General features: G+C 46.6%; 2 protein-coding genes and 1 long non-coding RNA gene across 3 annotated transcripts; 1 reads left to right on the forward strand and 2 right to left on the reverse strand.

Annotated features, from left to right (window-relative positions):
* Nucleotides 1-2,565: 2,565 nt before the first annotated feature.
* Nucleotides 2,566-6,339, reverse strand: LOC109770439 (glycolate oxidase 5). The gene is made up of 10 exons (XM_020329140.4): nucleotides 5,568-6,339; nucleotides 5,202-5,358; nucleotides 4,617-4,741; nucleotides 4,463-4,509; nucleotides 4,296-4,373; nucleotides 4,068-4,192; nucleotides 3,851-3,917; nucleotides 3,707-3,769; nucleotides 3,318-3,593; nucleotides 2,566-3,207 (listed from the first exon to the last, which is right to left on the reverse strand). Exons 2-10 carry the CDS (start codon nucleotides 5,336-5,338, stop codon nucleotides 3,019-3,021), a joined length of 1,107 nt encoding a protein of 368 aa, XP_020184729.1. The 5' UTR covers nucleotides 5,339-5,358; nucleotides 5,568-6,339; the 3' UTR covers nucleotides 2,566-3,018.
* Nucleotides 6,340-6,370: 31 nt separating this feature from the next.
* Nucleotides 6,371-10,375, reverse strand: LOC109770440 (peroxisomal membrane protein 13). Its single transcript, XM_020329141.4, has 5 exons — nucleotides 10,167-10,375; nucleotides 8,902-9,138; nucleotides 8,463-8,797; nucleotides 6,976-7,068; nucleotides 6,371-6,885 (listed from the first exon to the last, which is right to left on the reverse strand). The coding sequence occupies exons 1-5, from the start codon at nucleotides 10,171-10,173 to the stop codon at nucleotides 6,694-6,696; spliced, it is 864 nt and encodes a 287-aa protein (XP_020184730.1). The 5' UTR covers nucleotides 10,174-10,375; the 3' UTR covers nucleotides 6,371-6,693.
* Nucleotides 10,376-10,408: 33 nt separating this feature from the next.
* LOC109770441 (uncharacterized) lies at nucleotides 10,409-22,454 on the forward strand. Its single transcript, XR_002234592.4, has 3 exons — nucleotides 10,409-10,579; nucleotides 11,839-11,941; nucleotides 22,202-22,454. It is a non-coding gene; the product is annotated as an uncharacterized lncRNA (long non-coding RNA).
* Nucleotides 22,455-23,486: the final 1,032 nt, after the last annotated feature.

Below are 23,486 nucleotides of genomic sequence, written 5' to 3' on the forward strand. Positions count from 1 at the left end.
CGCTACGGTGCACACTTAGGGGGAACACATTTCTTGAAATTTTTAGTGAGGGATCATCTTATTTATGCTACCGTCATTCTAAGCAAATAAGATATAAACATGATAAACATCACATGCAAATCATAAAGTGACATGATATGGCCAATATCATCTTGCGCCTTTGATCTCCATCTTCGGGGCGCGGCATGATCACCATCGTCACCGGCATGACACCATGATCTCCATCATCATTTTCTCCATCATCGGGTCTTCATGAAGTTGTATCGCCAACTATTATTTCTACTACTATGGCTAACGGTTAGCAATAAAGTAAAGTAATTACATGGCGTTTATATTGACTCGCAGGTCATTCAATAAATTAAGACAACTCCTATGGCTCCTGCCGGTTCTCATACTCATCGACATGCAAGTCGTGATTCCTATTACAAGAACATGATCAATCTCATACATCACATATATAATTCATCACATCCTTTTGGTCATATCACATCACATAGCATACCCTGCAAAAACAAGTTAGACGTCCTCTAATTGTTGTTGCATGTTTTACGTGGCTGCTATGGGTTTCTAGCAAGAACGTTTCTTACTACGCAAAAGCCACAACGGTAATATGCCAATTTCTATTTACCCTTCATAAGGACCCTTTTCATCGAATCCGATCCGACTAAAGTGGGAGAGACAGACACCCGCTAGCCACCTTATGCAACAAGTGCATGTCGGTCGGTGGAACCTGTCTCACGTAAGCGTACGTGTAAGGTCGGTCCGGGCCGCTTCATCCCACAATGCCGCCGAATCACGATAGGACTAGTAACGGCAATCAAATTGACTAAATCATCGCCCACAACTACTTGTCTTCTACTCGTGCATAGAATCTACGCATAGACCTAGCTCATGATGCCACTTTTGGGGAACGTAGTAATAATTCAAAAAAATTCCTACGTGTCACCAAGATCAAGCTAGGAGATGCTAGCAAGAAGAGAGAGGGAGTTCATCTTCATACCCTTGAAGATCGCTAAGCGGAAGCGTTACAAGAACGAGATTGATGGAGTCGTACTCGCGGCGATTCAAATCGTGGAAGATCCGATCCAAGCGCCGAACGGACGGCGCCTCCACGTTCAACACACATACAACCCGGGGACGTATCCTCCTTCTTGATCCAGCAAGGGGAGAGGAGAAGTTGAGGGAGAACTCCGGCAGCACGACGGCGTGGTGGTGGAGCTCGTGGTTCTCCGGCAGAGCTTCGCTAAGCACTACAAAGGAGGAGGAGGAGTTGGAGGGGGGAAGGGCTGCGCCATGGGCTGAGGTGCGGATGCCCTCCCCCCCCCCCCCCCCACTATTTATAGGGTGAAGGGGAGAGGGGGCGGCCCCCTAGACGCATCTAGATGGGGGGCGGCCAAGGGGGGAGACTTGCCCCAAGCAGGTGGGAGGCGCCCCCACCCCCTAGGGTTTCCGACCCTAGGCGCCTTGGGCCCTTTGGGGGGCGCACCAGCCCACTAGGAGGGCTGGTTCCCATCCATATTCAGCTCATTTGGTCCCCCGGGGCAGGTGGCCCCACCCAGTGGACCCCCGGACGCCTTTCGGTGGTCTCGGTACAATACCGTTAACCCCGAAACCTCCCGGCGACTGAAACTGGACTTCACATATATAAATCTTCACCTTCGGACCATTCCGGAACTCCTCGTGACGTCCGGGATCTCATCCGGGACTCCGAACAACTTTCGGTAACTACATACAATTCCCATTACAACTCTAGCGTTACCGAACCTTAAGTGTGTAGACCCTACGGGTTCGGGAACCATGCAGACATGACCGAGACATCTCTCCGGCCAATAACCAATAGCGGGATCTGGATACCCATATTGGCTCCCACATGTTCCACGATGATCTCATCGGATGAACCACGATGTCGGGGATTCAATCAATCCCGTATACAATTCCCTTTGTCCATCGGTATGTTACTTGCCCGAGATTCGATCGTCGGTATCCCTATACCTTGTTCAATCTCGTTACCGGCAAGTCTCTTTACTCGTTCCATAACACATGATCCCGTGACTAACTCCTTAGTCACATTGAGCTCATTATGATGATGCATTACCGAGTGGGCCCAGAGATACCTCTCCGTCATACGGAGTGACAAATCCCAGTCTCGATTCGTGCCAACCCAGCAGACACTTTCGGAGATACCTGTAGTGCACCTTTATAGTCACCCAGTTACGTTGTGATGTTTGATACACCCAAAGCATTCCTACGGTATCCGGGAGTTGCACAATCTCATGGTCTAAGGAAATGATACTTGACATTAGAAAAGCTCTAGAAAACGAACTACACGATCTTGTGTTATGATTAAGATTGGGTCTTGTCCATCACATCATTAATGATGTGATCTCGTTATCAACGACATTCAATGTCCATGGTCAGAAAACCACAACCATCTATTGATCAACGAGCTAGTCAACTAGAGGCTCACCAGGGACATGTTGTGGTCTACGTATTCACACATTTATTACGGTTTTCAGTTAATACAATTATAGCATGAACAATAGACAATTATCATGAACAAGGAAATATAATAATAATCATTTTATTATTGCCTCTAGGGCATATTTCCAACAATTTGGGCTGTGCAACACAATTGCATTGATCGGTGCACCAGGCACGTATATATGATGTACAGAGGAGGGCCACAACTTCAACTATACAGATAAACTAGGAGGTGGGCCCAAGACACAATATACACGTACACAATATATTCAACATGTTCAACTAGTTAGTTTCTTGGAGATCAACTTGTTGGCGGCCGGTAGAGTAACTTGTTCGTTGGATAAATGCAAACTCGCCTTGCACGTAATGTACTTAATTCATTTTTTCTTTTGCGAGGAATAATGTATATGTATTTAATTCATTTATCATGTTTGATCGATCCATGCCATATCACAGCACTTTGAAGTTGGGAACACACACACAGATATGTGGCCGCCGGCGACGTGGACGCACGTGCCGACTTGATTTGGTTCCAAGTTACAAGCGGGACGGCATGACGCCGAATTTGTCGGCCTCGGTGACGACGTGGTTGCGGGTGATGTCGGCCAGCGAGTTGCAGCCGCTGAGCGCCATGGTCAGCTCGAACTCGTCGCGCAGCATCTTGAGCACGTTGCTCACCCCGGCCTCCCCGGCCACCGCCAGCGAGAACACCACCGGCCTTCCGATCTGCATGCCATGCACACAGTCACATCACACCTAATATCATGACTCGCTGAATTCGCTAGCTAGCTAGCTAGCCCAGGACAAGAGCATGCGCTGCACTGCACTGCACTTACGAAGACGCCGGCGGCGCCGAGAGCGAGCGCCTTGAAGACGTCGGTGCCGCGGCGCACACCGCCGTCCAGGAAGACGGGGATCTGCCCGCCAGCACCCTTCACGACCTCTTCCAGGGCGCTGATGGTCGCCGGGACGTAGTCCAGCTGCCGGGCGCCGTGGTTGGACACGATGATTCCGGCCGCGCCGTTCTCCACGGCGAGCCTGCTGTCCTCTGCGGTGATCACTCCTTTCACCAGGATCGGCATCGTGGTGATGGACTGCAGCCACTTCACATCCTGCACCACAAGGCTACATCTTCAGTTCAGAGCCACGGTAACTAGAACAAATTTCATACACGAATGGAGTTAGTTGTCAAGTTCAACTAAGACTTTCTTTCTTCTTGGTTTACCTTCCAGCTCAGTGTGCGGTCGATCTGACCGGCGACATATGAAGCTAGTCCTGAATCGTTAGCCTGCTTGGAACACAGAGACCCCATGAGAATTCAGAGAGACATGCAGAGTTTGCATTGTCTTCTGTAAGATGAATTACGCACCTGGTCCATTTTCCCGAGGTCCAAACCTTCAAAGTTCTTGAGTGTCAAATTTGGTGGCAAAACAAATCTGCAGCCACAAGCAGGTTGCTTAGTATAAATCCTGACAGATGTGCTTTATGTTGCTTCAGTGTATCATTGTCATGTTCACCACATTGCCTGTCGATATTATTATTGCACCATCACATATGATTCTATGGAGAATATGAGGGGCGGATACCTGTTCTTGATATCAGCTTCCCTGCGGCCAAGTCGCGGGGTGTCCACGGTGAGCGCTATCGCCTTGAATCCAGCCTTTTCCGCTCTCCTCACAAGCTGCTCGACCACCTTCCTGTCCTTGTACACCTACAAAGTTGACATGAACTATGATCATTCACAAGCCTGAGTAACAAAATGAGAGAGACAAGGATTCTGCAAGTAGCACTTGTTCAACAAACATAGTATTTACATAGAGTTGGAAGAAACGGATCCCTGGTCCGGTTGAGGCAACCTCCTCAACACTCGAAGTAGCCCAGGACGACAATGTCTGAAAGAAAAATACAGCATCTTTCTTTAGCACCTCATTCTACTTGGTCACATAGGATTGTTCCGCTGCAAGGGACTGAATGGACATACCATTATAGTGCCTGCTGCTGATGCTGCGCGGGCAGTTGCATACTCTCCTGAGAGTAGGATGGATATGCCAATGTTAGGTCAACAATGTGCAGCAGACAAAGCAGGAATCATTTCAAAATTCCTACAATGAAATGACATTTCAGAGAGACAATACCATCTGGGTGAGCCATCTTCTGCATGGCAGTGGGGGAAATCATGATGGGCATTGAGAGCTTGAACCCCAGGATAGTTGTTGTCATGTCGATTTTGGATACATCGATGAGAATGCGCGGGCGGAACCTACCCGAAACACATGCAAACAATGATGGGTAAATCAGTAGTAGGATTAGTAAGTCTAGCTCTGAAAGGATGTATTGGGAAATTACTTGAGCAACCTATTATGCTACTGTACGTAAATAGGAACTTGATAGCTGTTCCTAAACTAGCAGGAGAATATTAGACAAATAGCATGGATTTCCGGAACATTACATGACAAACTGATTGACTTGAAACGGCATACACGCTATATATCGAAAACATCAGAATCGTCCTCTTTAATTATTGCTTATAGTTTGTTGTCTCTGGTGAATTATATGCGCTCTAAGGTAGTACATCAAACTCCGAAACCCCGAAATTCAGTTGGTACGGAGGAGCATAACGTTAGCAAGCTGTACGGTTGGTGCTCTTACGCATTTCTACAAACAAAACAGACACGGAGATACGGTGGGAAGAAAACGTCAAGGATGGGCAGGCAGCTTACAGGATCCTGGCAAAGGCCTCTCTGTTCTCCTGGAGCGTCCACTCGTCCTCGGCGCCGGAGGCGTAGTAGTCGTAGATCATCTTGGGAAGCTTCTGCTTGGCGATGGCCTGGTACTCTGTGACATTGGTGATCTCCATTTGTCTGTGCAAATCACCACCTGCACCGCTCCATACAAACAACAAGAGGCGTGGTTAGTCACCTGAAGAAAAGAAAATTACTACGTACATGCAAGTGGGTGAAACACCTTGTGACGAAGATTACATGATCAAGACAAAGAAAGAATATGGGCTAATAACATAGTAACAGCGTCCAAGAACTGGAGCATCATAAACTGGTAAATTACTCTGAAACTCCTTAGGTTTTTACCTTGTATGAGGAGGCTGTGGCTGACTGTCCCCTCAAGGCTGAGGGGAAGGAAGGAAGGATGGAACTAGGGGTTGTGGTGGGGAAGGGGATGGATGCAATATAAGAGATGAGGCGGCGAGTCCTCAAGGTTTCTGTGCATGCAGACAAACAATACAACGGAGAATAATTGAGCAGTTGAGGGAGGGAGAGATGGGGGGTTGTATGGATGAGATGAGCAATTGGAGGTGGGAAGAGAGGGCGGCTCTCCTACACTGCTTCCTCATCCACTTGCAACCCTCCCTTCCCTACAAAATCGCCAGATTTATCCCCTCGCGGAAAATGCCCTCCGCTTTCGTCATTTCTTCTCTTCCTCTTCCCTACGGTTTCGGATCCGTTGCAGACGAGGCCACCGTGCCACTTTGCGTTTCAGGATTTATTCTGGTTGATTGATCGACCAGGGGTGCTTCAGACGTGTTTCCTGGGGGTACTTTCTTTCTTGGGGACAATCGTCAGAATCTTCATCCTCAACTGTCGCCAGAATCTTCAAAGCCAACTTCATCAGTTATTAATTAAAAAAATAGAGAGAGAATGTTGGTCATGTCACCAACAATTAAAGTTATTTTTTAGCTTAACCCATGTCAATGTTTCAACATTTTGGCTGCTTTGACTTTTTGTACACAATACATGTACCTCAGTCAGCTGGACAAAACTTTTTTGTTCAGGTCTGTACTTCTGTGACACACTTGCTGAGAAGATGAAATGTTTGCACTTCATTTACCATCTTCAATGCCACCTTCAGTTGAAAATCAAACTAAGAAATAGGATGACAACACAATACACTTCGCTTCATTCTTTTCAAGATAAAAGGTATTATTTACCCCACATAGATACAAACAACAGAAATACTTGAACAACACTGCATCCTCCAGCAAAGCAAACTGGACATCATTAGGCTCACAGCAGATTAAGCCATGAAAATCAGAAAGAGCAGCCCTTGTGTTCTTTCGCTAACTACAACAGACAATTCTTCCGACTGGGCGCTCTTCTTCGCTTTAAGATTGATTGCTGACATGCATGCTTTGATAATGTTTCCTTCGCTAATTGTATGTTTCTATAAGTTCAACGGCACATAAAAGGGCAAGGTGTCTTAGTTTCCCCAAACATTGTCCCATGAGTTGTTGGCGGCTTTTGGTGCCTCAAAAAGCTGCTGGCCAGGTCCCTCGAATGCAGGGGCCTCAGCGCCCTGAACACGGCCTTTCTTTGACTTTGTTCGGACTCCTAGCAGGCGCAAGACAAATCTCGCAAGCTCACCGTAAAGCATCCCAGACCGATCAAAGAGCTGTGGCAATCAGATACAAACAATGCAAGTACAGCTGTAAGCATGCTATTCAAACCCAAGACAAGCAAGGAGAACGTAAAATAACAGTACCTGCAACATAGCTGTAATGAATAAATAGAAGGCTTGTGTGTTTTGTTCAACGAGAAATGCAACTCGCCCAAAGAAACTGACAGCACCATGCATCTGTAGCAAATCCAGGATTAGTTATGAAGAATTGTATTCAAAAGATTAAGCATGTGTTAAACCGTCAAAGTGATGAGGGAACTATTATAATTCGGCTGTGTTTGATAGCAAAGTATTGTACAGCAATTTAACCTGTAGGTACAAAAACCACGGTTTTGACATAAGAAAGTATTTTGGAGTATTCAGAAAACTGCAGACCTGTTTGGCAAGACCTTATATGCATCAACTAAAATTAACTAGCTAGCCGTTTGAAGCAGTTGCACCGTTTGAAGCAGTTGCAAACGCTAGCGTTGTTAGCTAGCTAGACGTTGCAAGCTGATGAACGGACATGCACAGAGCACCGGCATGCACAAACTAGTACGACCAGAGACTAATTGAACGACGCACAAGCTCGATGTCACACTCATCAAGGAGGAGCAATCAAACTTACAACGTACTGACATGGAGCAAGGACCACGCTCTGCAACACGGCTACACGGATATGCCGGCGGTGCACCACGCGAGGTGGAGCTGCGGGTTGACGGGAACGGCCTGGTCATCCCGGCCAGGCCAGTCCATCATGCACAGCGAAAAACAGGAACGAAATCCCCCCACACACCTTCGCTATATAAGATCTAGTAACGGAGGGAACACGGACTGGGCGGACGCGGCTTCAGGGAAAATAGGAGGAAGCAGCAGGAGGAACCTTTTTGATTTGTCCATGGCCGCTGACCAAGACACCATCCACACACAACAGGGCGGCGACGGCTGCTTAGGATGGGCTCGTTCTTTTCGCGTGCTCGGTTTTTAAAAAAGAGGTCCAGGGTTGTTGGTGTTTTATCCAGAGAAAATGCCATGGTTTGCGGAATACCGTTGTATTGATATTACAGTTTTTTGTGGTTGCCAAACAGCTCACAGTAATTAAAACCGTGGTAACCTAAAAAAACTGTAGTATTTTCATAATACACTGAGCTATCAAACGGGGCCTTCATGTGTTGTATGAATGACATGTAACTTCACACATGTCTATCTATAAACTTTGATATACTTGATGATAAGATCTCTACACCAAAAAACAAATGTGAACAAGCATGGCCAAATGTTTAACATTACCATGATGACACACTAAATGTAAATTAACTAAAACCTACTTAACTACACATATCAAAATAGGTACAACATAGAAACTGACAACAGCCTGAGCTTCAGAGTAAAATAAAGTGGACAACTGGATGAAGAAACTGTAAACAAAGATTGGGTTGCTTTAGGCAGAAAATGTTCGTAACCAAACATTTCACATTAGACATTAATGAACATTCGGAAAGTTATGGCATGCTTCAATGTGTACTGGACGGCTGGACCAATTGAAACAGAACACAATCATGATCAGTGAAAAAGTAGGAGAAGTATTATACCACGCGTAGGAAGGACACCCAGAAACCCGGTGGTGCTGCGGGAGGGCCAAATGAATTTGGATCCGGATTGCCGTAAGGACCCATACCACCCATACCGCCCATGCCACCCATGCCGCCCATACCACCCATGCCGCCCATGCCACCCATGCCGTAACCACCATAAGAGCTTCCCATGCCACTGTTGTACATGCCTCCTCCATACATCCCGGAACCTCCATAGAGGCCGCCACCTCCTCCATAGCTCGAGTACATGCTATTCCCATAGAGCCCGCCACTACCATAAGTACTGCCATATCCACCAACCGAACTATACATATTGGATCCGTATCCTGTTCCTGTATAAGAGGAAATGAACATTCTCAGGACAACCACTGTTGGCAAGATATCCCCAAAAGGCAGACAAGCTTCAAATAGGCTCTAGGTCAGTACAGTAGATTACCTCCATAGGAATTTCCATAGCCTGTTTGCTGCCAAGGACGTTGGGGCATAGGCCTCGAGATGGAGTTATTTACATTGGCCGACATGTTCCTCTCTGTAGCAGCAATGGTTTCTCCAGGTTTAGCTGTACCAGAAGCTTCGACGACATCGCTAGTGCTGCCACCAGATGGTGGTTTGAAAGGAGACGGACCGGATGTTCCCTCAGCCCCAGCACGTTCCCACGGTTTTGGTGGTGCACCTGGAAATTTAACCGAGTGAAGATCAGAATTGATCTCAACCACTTAGAAATCAATATGTGAGGCATAACATCAGTGAGTTGAGTTGAGAGGCATTACAAAACCCCATAATCGGATAATGAAAAGCACTTGACTGGCAGTGAGCTAGCAGCAAACTACAATACTGAAGAATGGCCAGCACAACTGGAGTGCAGAAATAGAAGATCAATGAAAGGCACCAACAGAAGATGCACAAGTAGGTGAGCTATCTTTCAGCCAAGAATATCGTTTAGCCAAATAAGCAATTTCTGTCGTATAAAACGGAATGGGTTTATAAACAAGAAAACAAGAGGTATATGATCAAATGAACAATGTTAGGCTGCCTCCCAGGAAGGAGTAGTTACTTTGTTACACCTCAAATGAACCGTGTACTTTGACAAACTAGTAAGCCTGTAAGGGCTCAGGCACGGACATTAACCAATCATGGAACGTCAAGAGCCGCAGGGTATGCAAAACTCTGGTCGATAAGCTCTCTCGAGCTAACCAAACCCTCTTGAATCATGCCAATCAACATAGAATCAAGCTCAGAGCTACAAATTAGCGGGTACTGGCACATCAAGGCATCTCCCGGGACAGCTCGAGCTACTAACCGGCCGAAAATTCTCAAGGCCACATCCTCGCACGAACCGCCAACGCCAATTCCTAACAAATCGGTAAAATTGACGCCAGTTCCACCGTCCTTCATCCACGTCAAGATAGCTGAAGCAACCCGGCAACGATTCATCGCGTTGCAAGCTCCAAGTTCGTACAGAAGCACGACCCCTCAACCTCAAATCTGCCCTCCAACTGCGGGAAACATCCCTAAACAACATCTCGCCCCAAAGTTCGCGGTCGAAATCTCAAGCGGAACTGAGCAAGAATACCCGAATCGGACCGAATCCTCCGCTACGGGGTGGACTTGGCATGGAATCGGAGAAATTAATCGAGGAATCGAGAGTTTGTTGGGGGATCTATCTAGGGTTGGAGGGGAAGGGGAAGGGGAAGGGCGAACCTGCCATTGGCGTGCGAGGCCTACTCTGTTCTCTTCACCGGCAAAGGGTCGTGCGATGCAAGCCGGCCCACGCTCGCCCGCAGCCGATTTTATATCAGATTTGCTATTTCACATCTGCCTGAGCCGTTGGATCTAGCCTCTCTAATATTCGCGCAAACGCAGGCTCGCGACTCGTTTGTCTGGCGCGCGGCCCGTTCCACGTCGTTGTTAGTTGGGGGCGGGCCGTGTTTTTTTTTCTCTCAGATTTTTGGGCTGGGGCCTTTGTTTTGTCTGTCCTCGCCTCGCATTCTTCTGCAGAGAGCGCCCATCGAGTTTTCCCTCTCGCATTCATTCGCCCGTTTCCCATTCCTCTCCAGGGCAAGCAGGCGACGGCGATTTTGGAGAGGGAGAAGGGAAAAGGGGGTAGAGACCCGGTGAATTAAGTTTCTCTTCTTGATTCTTGTAGTTTTTGTTCGATTTTTAGTACTATTCCCCTCTGCTTGTGTTGTATGTACCGCATGTTCTAGGGTTTGTCTCCGATCCCATCCAGATTTTCATCTGCTTGTTAATGGGGATCCTTCTGCGCCCCCCCCCCCCCCCCGGCGTCCCCGTGAGGGAGGGGCGATTTTATCAGCGATCTTGGATCCACGCAGATGTGAGGGAGGGGGATTTTATCAATGGTAGTTTTGTCTGTGTTCAGTTCATTTTCTTGTCATTTTTTGCTATATTCAGTAGAAGTAGGTGTAGGTTCCAGTAGCTGATTAGGTTTTGATTGTACGAATTGAGGTTCAAGTTGTTTTGTTGGTTGTACGAATTGAGGGTTAACCATTTTTCTTAGGAGGATTAGGTGTGGGGAGCACTTTGTAAGAATGCGTTGTGTTCCAGATGAGTTCTCAGAACTGTACTAGTAGGATTGTTTTTCCGACCATATACTGTTGTTCTTCTTGATACCATTGTTTGTAGATTTGTCTTTTGTTTTTGTCTGGCTGCGCGCCAATAGCTAGTAAGTAAATTTTGTGAGACTGGTGGCACATTCAATTGGTAATTGTTTGCTTTTCTCGTGGCATTTTTTTAAGTAGGGGGTGAACTAGTCGTTTGATGGTTAACTGTTTTTTGTGGGTGTACTGTCGTGATAGATTGTGTTCCATTTTTCCTAACAGATCAAGTAGGACTTTTCTCTTATGTGGATGTTTATCTGTCATGGTATATGCTTGTACTTTCCAAGGCTGTATATAACCTTTATACACGTTTTTTTTTCATGTATAGTATATGAACATCAGTTATCAAAAAATGGGGATCCATCATAGGGGTGGGGAGCACTTGTAATGATGTGTTTGTGCTCCAGATGAGTTATCAGAACTGTACTAGTAGGGATTTTTTTTAACCATATACTGATGTTCATCTTTGATACTGTTTGTTGTAGATTTGATTTTTTTTTAACTACCAGATGATGAGTCATTTTAAAATGGATGCAGAAACTGTACATGATATGTTCTATCATGTTTATTTTATAGTTTTTCATGGATGCAGAAACTGTACAGGATCAGTATTTTTTTCTGTAGCTTTTCATGGATGATGTGAGTCATGATATGTTTTTGTTGCAGGCCCATGTCTTTTTCCATCATTTATCTTTTGTGTAATTGGTATTCTTTAGGAACTCACGTTCTCTTTATTTATTTTTTTGCCTTTTCAGCTCCGAAACCAGGATGTTGTGCTCAGTTTGCTTCGTTCATTGTGAGATGAACAACGGCAGGAGCTTTGGCATGTTTTTTCGGGATGTCAATGAAAGCTTTGCGGTAATGTCTGCTGCCACATTTTTTTGCTGTTTTTCATGTGCTCTGGATGTTAATGAAAAATCCACCATCGACTCGCAACTCGGATACCCGCCCTAGTTGCAAGTCCACTATTGACTCGCAACTCGAGGTTTTTTTTGTTCTTTGTCTCATGACACTTGCAAATCGACCCTTGGCTTGCAACTAGCGGTTTTTTTCCGTCGGCGAGTTGCAAGTCTACTATCGAGTCGCAACTAGTGGACTTAGTTTTGTAATTGCCCCAGTTTGCAGGTCCACGATTGACTTGCAACTTGGTAACCGCCCCTAGTTGCAAGTCCACCATTGACTCGCAACTCGAGGGCGTTTATTTGTCTCATGCCACTTGCAAATCGACCGTCGACTCACAACTAGGGGGGTGGGGGTTTCCGTGTTCTTTTTGTAACCACGCCCGAGTTGCAAGTCGATGGTCGACTTGCAACTCGGGGGGGGGGGGGGGGAGGGGACCGTAGTTTGCATTCGCCCCAGTTGTAAGTCCACCATCGAGTCGCAACTCGGGACATAGTTTCTTTTTTGACTTGTAAATGTGGTTCTTTTGCCTAGTTTGCAATCGCCCTACTTGCAAGTCCACCATCGACTCGCAACTCGGTACCCGCCCTAGTTGCAAGTCCATCACCCCCTTGCAACTCGGTACCCACCCTAGTTTCAAGTACACCATCGACTCGCAACTCGAGGGCTTTTTTGTTCTTTTTGTCCCATGTCACTTGCAAATCGACCCTCGGCTCACAACTAGCGGTTCTCTCCGTCGGCGAGTTGCAAGTCTACCATCGAGTCACAACTTGGTGATGTAGTTTTGTAATCGCCCCAGTTGCAAGTCCACCGTTAACTCGCAACTCAGTACTCGCCGCGAGTTGCAAGTGCACCATCGACTCGCAACTTGAGGGCTGTTTTTTGTTCTTTTGTCTCATGCCACTTGCAAATCGATCCTCGACTCGCAACTAGAGGGGGGTGGGGGTTTCCATGTTCTTTTTGTAACCACTCCTAGTTGCAAGTCTACAATCGACTCGCAACTCGGGGGGAGGGGGCGTGTAGTTTGCATTCGCCTCAGTTGCAAGTCCACCATCGACTCGCAACTCGAGATGTAGTTATTTTTTGACTTGTAAATGTGGTTCTTTTGCCTAGTTTGTAATCTTCCTACTTGCAAGTCCACCATCGACTCGCAACTCGGTACCCGCCCTAGTTGCAAGTCCACCATGGACTCGCAACTCGGTACCTGCCCTAGTTGCACGTACACCATCGACTCGCAACTCGGTACCCGCCCTAGTTGCAGGTCCCCCATCGACTCGCAACTCAAGTTTTTTTTCCTTTTGTCTCATGCCACTTGCAAATCGACCCTTGGCTCGCAACTAGCGGTTTTGTCCGTCGGCCAGTTGCAAGTCTACCATCGAGTCGCAACTTGGGGACGCAGTTTTGTAATTGCCACAGTTTGCAAGTCCATCGTTGACTTCCAGTTTGGTAACCGCCCCTAGTTGCAAGTCCACCATCGACTCGCAACTCGAGGTCGGTTTTTTTTGTCTCATGCCACTTGCAAATCGACCCTCGGCTCGCAACTAGGGGGTGGGGGTTTCCGTGTTCTTCTTGTAACCACTGTTGGGGAACGTAATAATTTCAAAATTTTCCTACGCACACGCAAGATCATGGTGGTGCATAGCAACGAGAGGGGAGAGTGTTGTCTACGTACCCTCGTAGACCGTAAACGGAAGCGTTATATCAACGCGGTTGATGTAGTCGTACGTCTTCACGATCCGACCGATCCAAGTACCGAAAGCACGGCACCTCCGAGTTCTGCACACGTTCAGCTCGATTACGTCCCCGCCTTCTCGATCCAGCAAGAGGGGCGAAGTAGTAGATGAGTTCCGGCAGCACGACGGCGTGGCAACGGTGTTGGTGAAGAACAATCTCCGCAGGGCTTCGCCTAAGCACTACGAAAACTATGACGGAGGATAAACTAGAGGGGACGGGGTTGCCGGCACACGGCTTGGTGTTTCTTGATGTGTCTTGGGTGCTAGCCCTACCCCTCTATTTATATGTTGAGCCTAGGGGTCGAAACTTGGAGTAAAAGCCTCCACAAAGTCGGTTTCACCCGAAAGGCAAGAGTCCTTCTCGGACTCCAGGGCCAGACGCCAGGGTTTCCGACGTCTGGACCCAGACGCCAGGGACCCTGGCGTCTGGCCCCCGGACTCCGCAAAACTTCCTTTTGCGCTTTCCAAAAACCTTGTGGGCTTTCCCCTTTGGCCCAAATAAAGTGTTCTTGTGCCCAAACATTTCGGGAAACATCCGGAACCCCTTCTGATGGATTCTGGAACCTTTCCGGAGATCAAACACTACTATCCACATATCAATCTTTACTCCGGACCATTCCGGAGTTCCTCGTCATATCCGTGATCTCATCCAAAACTCCGAACAACATTCGGTCACCAACATACATAACTCATAGTACTATATCGTCAACGAACGTTAAGCGTGCAGACCCTACGGGTTCGAGAATTATGTAGACATGACCGAGACACCTCTCTTGTCAATAACCAATAGCGAGACCTGGATGCCCTACATATTCTACGAAGATCTTTATCGGTCAGACCGCATAACAACATACGTTGTTCCCTTTGTCATCGGTATGTTACTTGCCCGAGATTCGATCGTAGGTATCTCAATACCTAGTTCAATCTCGTTACCGGCAAGTCTCTTTACTCGTTCCGTAATACATCATCCCGCAACTAACTCATTAGTTGCAATGCTTGCAAGGCTTATAGTGATGTGCATTACCGAGTGGGCCCAGAGATACCTCTCCGACAATCGGAGTGACAAATCCTAATCTCGAAATACGCCAACCCAACAAGTACCTTTGGAGACACCTGTAGAGCACCTTTATAATCACCCAGTTACGTTGTGACGGTTGGTAGCACACAAAGTGTTCCTCCGGTAAACGGGAGTTGCATAATCTCATAGTCATAGGAACATGTATAAGTCATGAAGAAAGCAATAGCAGAATACTAAACGATCGAGTGCTAAGCTGATGTGATCCCATTAATCAAATGACAACTCATGTCAATGGCTAGGAAACATAACCATCTTTGATCAACGAGCTAGTCAAGTAGAGGCGTACTAGTGACACTCTGTTTGTCTATGTATTCACACAAGTATTATGTTTCCGGTTAATACAATTCTAGCATGAATAATAAACATTTATCATGATATAAGGAAATAAATAATAAGTTTATTATTGCCTCTAGGGCATATTTCCTTCAGTCTCCCACTTGCACTAGAGTCAATAATCTAGATTACACAGTAATGATTCTAACACCCATGGAGCCTTGGTGCTGATCATGTTTTGCTCGTGGAAGAGGCTTAGTCAACGGGTCTGCATTCAGATCCGTATGTATCTTGCAAATTTCTATGTCTCCCACCTGGACTAGATCCCGGATAGAGTAGCGTCTCTTGATGTGCTTGGTTCTCTTATGAAATCTGGATTACTTCGCCAAGGCAATTGCACCAGTATTGTAACAAAAGATTTTCATTGGACCCGATGCACTAGGTATGACACCTAGATCAGATATGAACTCCTTCATCCAAACTCCTTCATTTGCTGCTTCCGAAGCAGCTATGTACTCCGCTTCACACGTAGATCCCGCCACGACGCTTTGTTTAGAACTGCACCAACTGACAGCTCCACCGTTCAATGTAAACACGTATCCGGTTTGCGATTTAGAATCGTCCGGATCAGTGTCAAAGCTTGCATCAACGTAACCATTTACGACTAGCTCTTTGTCACCTCCATAAACGAGAAACACATCCTTAGTCCTTTTCAGGTATTTCAGGATGTTCTTGACCGCTGTCCAGTGATCCACTCCTGCATTACTTTGGTACCTCCTTGCTAGACTTATAGCAAGGCACACATCAGGTCTGGTACACAGCATTGCATACATGATAGAGCCTATGGCTGAAGCATAGGGAACATCTTTCATCTTCTCTCTATCTTCTGAAGTGGTCGGGCATTGAGTCTTACTCAACTTCACACCTTGTAACACAGGCAAGAACCCTTTCTTTGCTTGATCCATTTTGAACTTCTTCAAAACTTTGTCAAGGTATGTGCTTTGTGAAAGTCCAATTAAGCGTCTTGATCTATCTCTATAGATCTTGATGCCCAATATATAAGCAGCTTCACCGAGGTCCTTCATTGAAAAACTCTTATTCAAGTATCCCTTTATGCTATCCAGAAATTCTATATCATTTCCAATCAGCAATATGTCATCCACATATAATATCAGAAATGCTACAGAGTTCTCACTCACTTTCTTGTAAATACAGGCTTCTCCAAAAGTCTGTACAAAACCAAAACTCCGAGAGGCTTGCATCGGTCCATAAATGGATCGCTGGAGCTTGCACACTTTGTTAGCTCCCTTTGGATCGACAAAACCTTCCGGTTGCATCATATACAACTCTTCTTCCAGAGATCCATTCAGGAATGGAGTTTTTACATCCATTTGTCAAATTTCATAATCATAAAATGCGACAATTGCTAACATGATTCGGACAGACTTAAGCATCGCTACGGGTGAGAAGGTCTCATCGTAGTCAATCCCTTGAACTTGCCGATCATCGGGCAAGTCAACCAAAGTCCACACTTTGTTCTCATACATGGATCATATCTCAGATTTCATGGCCTCAAGCCATTTTGCGGAATCTGGGCTCACCATCGCTTTTTCATAGTTCGTAGGTTCGTCATGGTCTAGTAACATAACCTCCAGAACAGGATTACCGTACCACTCTGGTGCGGATCTTACTCTGGTTGACCTACGAGGTCCAGTAACAACTTGATCTGAAGTTTCATGATCATCATCATCAACTTCCTCACTAATTGGTATAGACGTCACAGGAACCGGTTTTTGTGATGAACTACTTTCCAATAAGGGAGCAGGTACAGTTACCTCATCAAGTTCTACTTTCCTCCCACTCACTTTTTTCGAGAGAAACTCCTTCTCTAGAAAGGATCCATTCTTAGCAACGAATGTTTTGCCTTCGGATCTGTGATAGAAGGTGTACCCAATAGTCTCCTTTGGGTATCATATGAAGACACATTTCTCCGATTTGGGTTCGAGCTTATCAGGTTGAAGCTTTTTCACATAAGCATCGCAACCCCAAACTTTAAGAAACGACAACTTTGGTTTCTTGCCAAACCACAGTTCATAAGGCGTCGTCTCAACGGATTTTGATGGTGCCCTATTTAACGTGAATGCAGCCGTCTCTAAAGCATAACCCCAAAATGATAGCGGTAAATCAGTAAGAGACATCATAGATCGCACCATATCTAGTAAAGTTCAATTACGACGTTCGGACACACCATTACGCTGTGGTGTTCCGGGTGGCGTGAGTTGCGAAACTATTCCGCATTGTTTCAAATGTAGACCAAACTCGTAACTCAAATATTCTCCTCCATGATCAGATCGTAGAAACTTTATTTTCTTGTTACGATGATTTTCAACTTCACTCTGAAATTCTTTGAACTTTTCAAATGTTTCGGACTTATGTTTCATTAAGTAGATATACCCATATCTGCTTAAATCATCTATGAAGGTGAGAAAATAACGATATCTGCCGCGAGCCTCAACATTCATCGGACCACATTGTAACAGCCCCAAAATTGGGTTATCAATTTTTGTGCTGTTATTCTCTCCTGGCACTCATTTTCAAAATGTTCTCCTGAGTTTGCTGGATGACCCTGAGAAAATTTTGTCATTTCCAACCTTTCAAAATCCTGCTCATGTCTTTTTCAGTGGGCAAGACCTCATTTGCATCAGCTCAATTCCTCTTAAACCCTAATTCCAAATTTTTGGAATTTGGATATGCCCTTATGATTACAAAGGAGCCACCATTTTCCTTATTCTGTTGATCCTCGCAATTGATCCCAGAGATCATCCTATCTTTCTTAACCTTGGATATGCAAAAATATTGCTAAGTCCAATGCAATATTTTTGAATTATGATTTATTCCTTTTCTTGCCTTTTCGAGGAATAAAATCCAAAGGCATATCTAGCCATCTCCTAAATTCATGAGAATTGGTGGAGTTGATCTTATGCCTAATCCAAGCTCTGGCAAGTATATTGGCCATAATTAAATAAGGAAAATTGCCTTTTCCTATTTAATGCCAATGTTGCATTTCTGCCAATTTCCAAATGAACTACTATTTTTATACTAGAGAAAATTCCCACATAAATTGTGGAGCTTGTCCTTGCTATATAATCACTAGTTCCGTCCTAATATCATGATTCCACAGTTCAAAATTTGGCACATGATCCAATGCAAGTTTCTGCCTTCTCTGAAATTTTGCAAAGGAAGTGCTTTATTGCTAAGTCCAATTGAGCTGAAATAACCCATGGATACCAAAGATGAGCTCAATCCATTCACCCTAGCTCCCTGTGCAATTTTTCAAAGTTTCTGACCAGAACACAAGTTTGTGAAGGAAGTACCTTGATAGTGTTTCCAAATGGGATGAAACTTTTCCATCCTCTCAAGTGTCTCAAATCATTATCCTCCACCCAAATTCAGTTCATTTAACTGAACTATGTGAGCACAGGAGCAATTCTTGTTTTCTGTCCAAATTTTCAGTTTGTGAAGCAAGTGTACTTTATCTTGCTCCATTATGGCTGATAATTTTTCCAGGCCTTCTCCTACTCATATAACCTATCTCCACAAGATTGTGGCTCATTTCACTTGACCAATTGCCCTGAGGATTTTTTGAAGTTTTTGGACAGAAATGATAGCTGTGAAGGAAGTACCATTTTGGTGAGTCCATTTGGTATGAACTTTTTACAGCATCATGGTATGTTCAAATCATCAGGCTTTGCCAAGTTATAGCCCAATCCATCACTCCTAGTGAGTGTTTCATCATGATTAAGTTTTTGGGTCAGTTTTGGTGGTTGTACAACAACTATGGTAAATAGTTGTCCATTTTACCTCAAAACTCCCAGGACCGTAGTCCTTTCTACCCCAAGCCTCTCGGACATCTAGTTTACCATTTACCCTCTCTGGTTTAATCTCTAGGATGTTGCCAAGTTTGCAACAGCAAACTTGTGGAGCTTGTTTCACTCATCTCCATTTGTCTCTGCCCGATCTTTCACCATGGTAACACTCTACGCTGGAAGGACTACGCGGTAGACATGAATTTACATCAGTTAAAACCCCAAAGCGTGCCATGCCAGTGGTGACCACGCGTGTAACCAGCCAAAACGTTGGTCTAGCCACTGTGGTCGTCGGCATCGCTGCCCCGACCGCCTCTGGCCTCGCCATTAATGTCGAGTAGCCCCTCCCCCCTCGTCGTCGTCTTCCCTCTGGACCGCTGCCCCCCTTCGTTTTCTTCTCCGGAGAGCTGTGCCAACGACTGGAATAGTGCGCTCCTGTGCATCGTCGTCTTCCTCGTCGATGTCTTCTTCCTTCGTTCGTCCGCACGCCTTCCTCGTCTCCATGACCCTCTGGCGTTCGTCTTGATCCCCCTCGTCGCCTTCCCGTGCCTCCCCGTGAGCCTTGGCCGCGCCTGCGCCCTCGCCGGCGCACGGACACGTCGCACGCCGCGTGCCACCTCGCCCCCCCCCCCCTTCCCGAGCTCTCCCGTGGCTATAAGTAGAGCCCTCGAGCTCTTCCGCGGCCACAATGCCTCTCAAATCCTCCCCACTCGCCTCGAAGCTCCACATCCCCCTCCATGGCCGAATGGCCGCCGCCGATCCCCCTCGGCCATTCTCTCTCTCCGGCCGTCCCCTGCCTAGTCTGAGCCCATGGATGGACGCGCCACTCCCCGTCGATCCTCCCTGGCTCGCCGCCCCTCCGCTTCCCCCACCAGAACCCCATGCCCAACATAGCCCGAAGCCCCTCTCCGCCGCGTGCCCTGCTGCTTCTTCTCCCGCGCTCCTCGCCGGCAACCGAGCCCACCAGGAAATGCGCCTCGTTCTCCTGAGCTCGTGGGTAGGTCGGCCGTCGCGAGAGGTGGCCGGACGCGCCGACGATCGCCGTCGGGGCGATCCCCTCTCGCTGCCTCGCTCGACCCCGAGCGTGAGGAAGAAGAAGGCCAGGCGAGCCCCGCCCGCATTGACCCTGCCTCTGGGCCCCACCTGTCGGTGAGACGGGGAGCACCACGTTGGATAAGTGGACGCGCCCCAGGCGCGAAGTCGTTTTCCCCACGCGAAAGCGTATTGCTGGATAATGCGCTTTCAATCACCGAAAGCGTATTCTTCCTCTTCTTCTGGTTAGAATGCGCTTTCCTTTCTGGAAAGCGTATTTCTGAGAAAGACGCGATCTGTTTTTCTGCTAGGGCCCCGTTTGTAATGATTTTCTTTACAGATTGGTCCCTGATAGTTAAACGGTCATATCTTTTTATCCACAACTCCAAATGAGGTGAATCCAAAACCCACGTCTTTGTTTCGTCGAGCCCGTTCCGTTGATGTCATTTTCATAATATTTTCACACAGTGAAAATGACCTTTTTGCCCTTGCCCGTAAACAGCCCCCTTCGAGAAGGAACTGTTTCCGGCAAATCTTTTCGCGATCATTTCACACTTCTTCCCGGAGTATTTGTCGACCCCAGGCAAGCCAACCTCTTATCACGAGCCCCGAACTTGCATGTTGACTTTGCTTGCACCTTGTGTGTGTGTGTAGTTGCAGTTGTTTTATATCGTTTTCATCGGCAGTTATTTCTTTATGCCCATCTTGCATGCTTGTGTTTCATGATACCTTTGCCACGTTAATTAGAATGTTATTATTAATAATGCCATGCCACTACTCTACTTTATTTGCATGTCATCGTTATAAACTGTTATGAGGATTGTAATGCACCGTTGATATACTATTGTCGTGTCCTTTATGTTATAGTTGTGCACTTGAGGAGTTCAATATTTTGTTCGTGCATTTGTATGCGGCATGTTGCACTCATGTTAAATATGTTCATGATGATGGAGAAGGAAATAAAATGACTTAATAATAACAAACCTCCTCCGTCATTGATGGGATCGAGTCATAGTGCCGCCAAACCGAACTTTTTCAGTGCAGCCACATTTGCCTTATGGGAGGCCTTAATGCGAGCTATTGTCGTGACATCTCGCCGGTGCCTCCCACTAGGGAAGGTTATGGGCGTGCTTACCCTGATCAGGTAAGCGGACATAACCTTGTGTGCTCGTTTTTGAGATTTTTGGTACCGGTCCCCGAGTGGGAGTGTCCCCGAGTGGGAGTTGACCATGACGGTGGTCGGGGTGTCTTTGGTAGACACGGGGCCACCCAGGACCAGCCCGTTGGGGATTGGGTCGGAGTGGCCGGGAGAGCGTCATGGCAGTAGGTTGGTTTCGTCGGAATGCCGTTGGTCCACCCGAATGGGATGACGAGGCCATGGTTCCGTGGTGTGGGTACAGTGTGCTACCTCTGCAGAGTGTATAAAGCCTATTGATAGCAACAGTTCGTAGTAGGTCCCACTATCAGGTCTTGGTCAAAATGGAGGACAAACCGAAATAATTAAGTTGGTAAATAAATATGTGATAACAAGAATATGGTAACTTGAACTATGAGATAGTCGTGAGGAGTCACGACGATATTTTGATGATGAGATAAGTGGTTGTGATCGCCGTAAGGATCACGGGCCAAATATTGGTCGTGGTTGTGATCGCCGTAAGGATCACGGTTGGAGACCAAGTGTTGGTCGTGGTTGTGATCGCCGTAAGGATCACGAGTTGTTCTTGAGAAAGACCACTTTGGTGGTGTGTTTGTGATCCTGAGATGATCACAGTTGATAAGAGAGTCCGAGGGACTTGGTGCACAAGTTTGGTTGCATTGCTAGAATAATATATCATTATTTGCATTTAAAGAACCATGATAGAATAGAAGATGATTGCATAATGTTAACATGCTATGTCTGCATTGGATATTATTGGTAGTTTATTTTCAGCATAGTTTCTTGATGCCATGTTATGCTTTGATTGACATGTTAAGTTATGCCATGATTGAGATAAAATTCTATGTTTTGCTATTACAATGTTATAATCATGTTCTGATATGCCATGTCATTGCCATGTTAGTAGATGTTATGATTTTGTTCATGCTTAGTTGATTTTATCATGCCATGTTTAGTAATTGATATGAGATAGGGTGTTGCATGCGCTCGGTTCTTGCTTTGTCTGCAGCTTGTTTGGATGCTATGTATTTGGTTGTCTTGCAAGTACATTCAATGTACTAACCTGGTGTGTCATGCCAGTTTTGTAGGTCGTACCCGTATTGCTCGCTTGATCCGTCGTGCTAGGCCGTAATCTTGCCAGTCCTGTGAGTTGTGGAGCCCAGCTAGAGTTGTTATGCTACCAAATCAAGACTTACGCCGCCATTTTTATCAGACTTTCGCTGTCATTTAATAGCCTTAGGGCTATGCCAGATAATTGTATTCATCAATGATGTAATCTCATATACATGTATTTGATGAATATTTTTGTACCTGGAATGTTGTATTATGGACCTGTCGTGCGTCAGGTGTTATCCTGGGCTGACATGCGAAGGCCCCCTGCTCCATGCGGATCGGGGTGCTACAGGGCATGGTATCAGAGCAGCCAGGCTGGCATAGGTTATCCTAGTATTAGATCACCGCTACCATTAACCGGTAATGGCCCTAAGGGATTTGACCCATCCCTGCATACGGCATGGCCACTGTTAATCAACAGGTGGCGCAGTCGGGGCCGACACGTCCTCACCCCGCTGTCCCTGCCTAGTTATCCGTGGCGCGGATAGCAACCATATCCTTTCGGATCGGCCACACTGCTCACCCTTCGCCATTAAGGGAAAGGGGCCACACCATGCGGGCATGTCTCGCATAGCTGCCTATAAAAGCCCCCTTTTCGCTCGCTGTATCGCTCACCCCTCAGTCAACCATGTCCCTGTAGAGAAGCCTAGCTAGTAGCACTCCAGCCATGACTGGCACCTTCAAAGCTCCCAAGTTTCACAGCCGCACCGGTGCCGTCAACCACCCCGGCTTTCCACCCCTTCTTGCTGAGATGCTCACCAAAGCCTTTGGCTGTAAGGCTAACCCCGATTACTTGGTGTTCCAATCATCACCCGTCCCTCACCTTCATCACTTCGATGCAAGAGTGTGCATCAGCCTAGCAGCGGATGGCCAGCCGTTGGTTTTTCAGGGTAGAGCTATGCCTACCTCTGATTTAGCCATTCAGGTCGCTGCTGTGGAGGCTATGCTTCACCTCCGAACCAGATACCCGCATATGGCAGCAAGGCGTGATTTCTGCTTCTACCCCATTGTGACAGAGGTAGGAATGCAGCCTTCTCCCGCTAGCCAAGGAGATGACCCCGCAATCGCTCGCCTGGTGCAGTATATTACCGCCCAGGGGATGATGATTTCCCAGATGCTTGCCGAGTTTCGAACTCTGGACAACGATGTGGTGCGAGTCGTCAAGGAAGCTTACCGTGAGGCTCGTAAATTCGCATCTCAAGTCATTTGTCCAATGCCATTCGAACCAGTGTTGTCCTCTCAACCCGTGTTG

Source organism: Aegilops tauschii, chromosome 2 (assembly GCF_002575655.3).
Source record: "Aegilops tauschii subsp. strangulata cultivar AL8/78 chromosome 2, Aet v6.0, whole genome shotgun sequence".
NCBI classification, from domain to species: Eukaryota; Viridiplantae; Streptophyta; class Magnoliopsida; order Poales; family Poaceae; genus Aegilops; species Aegilops tauschii.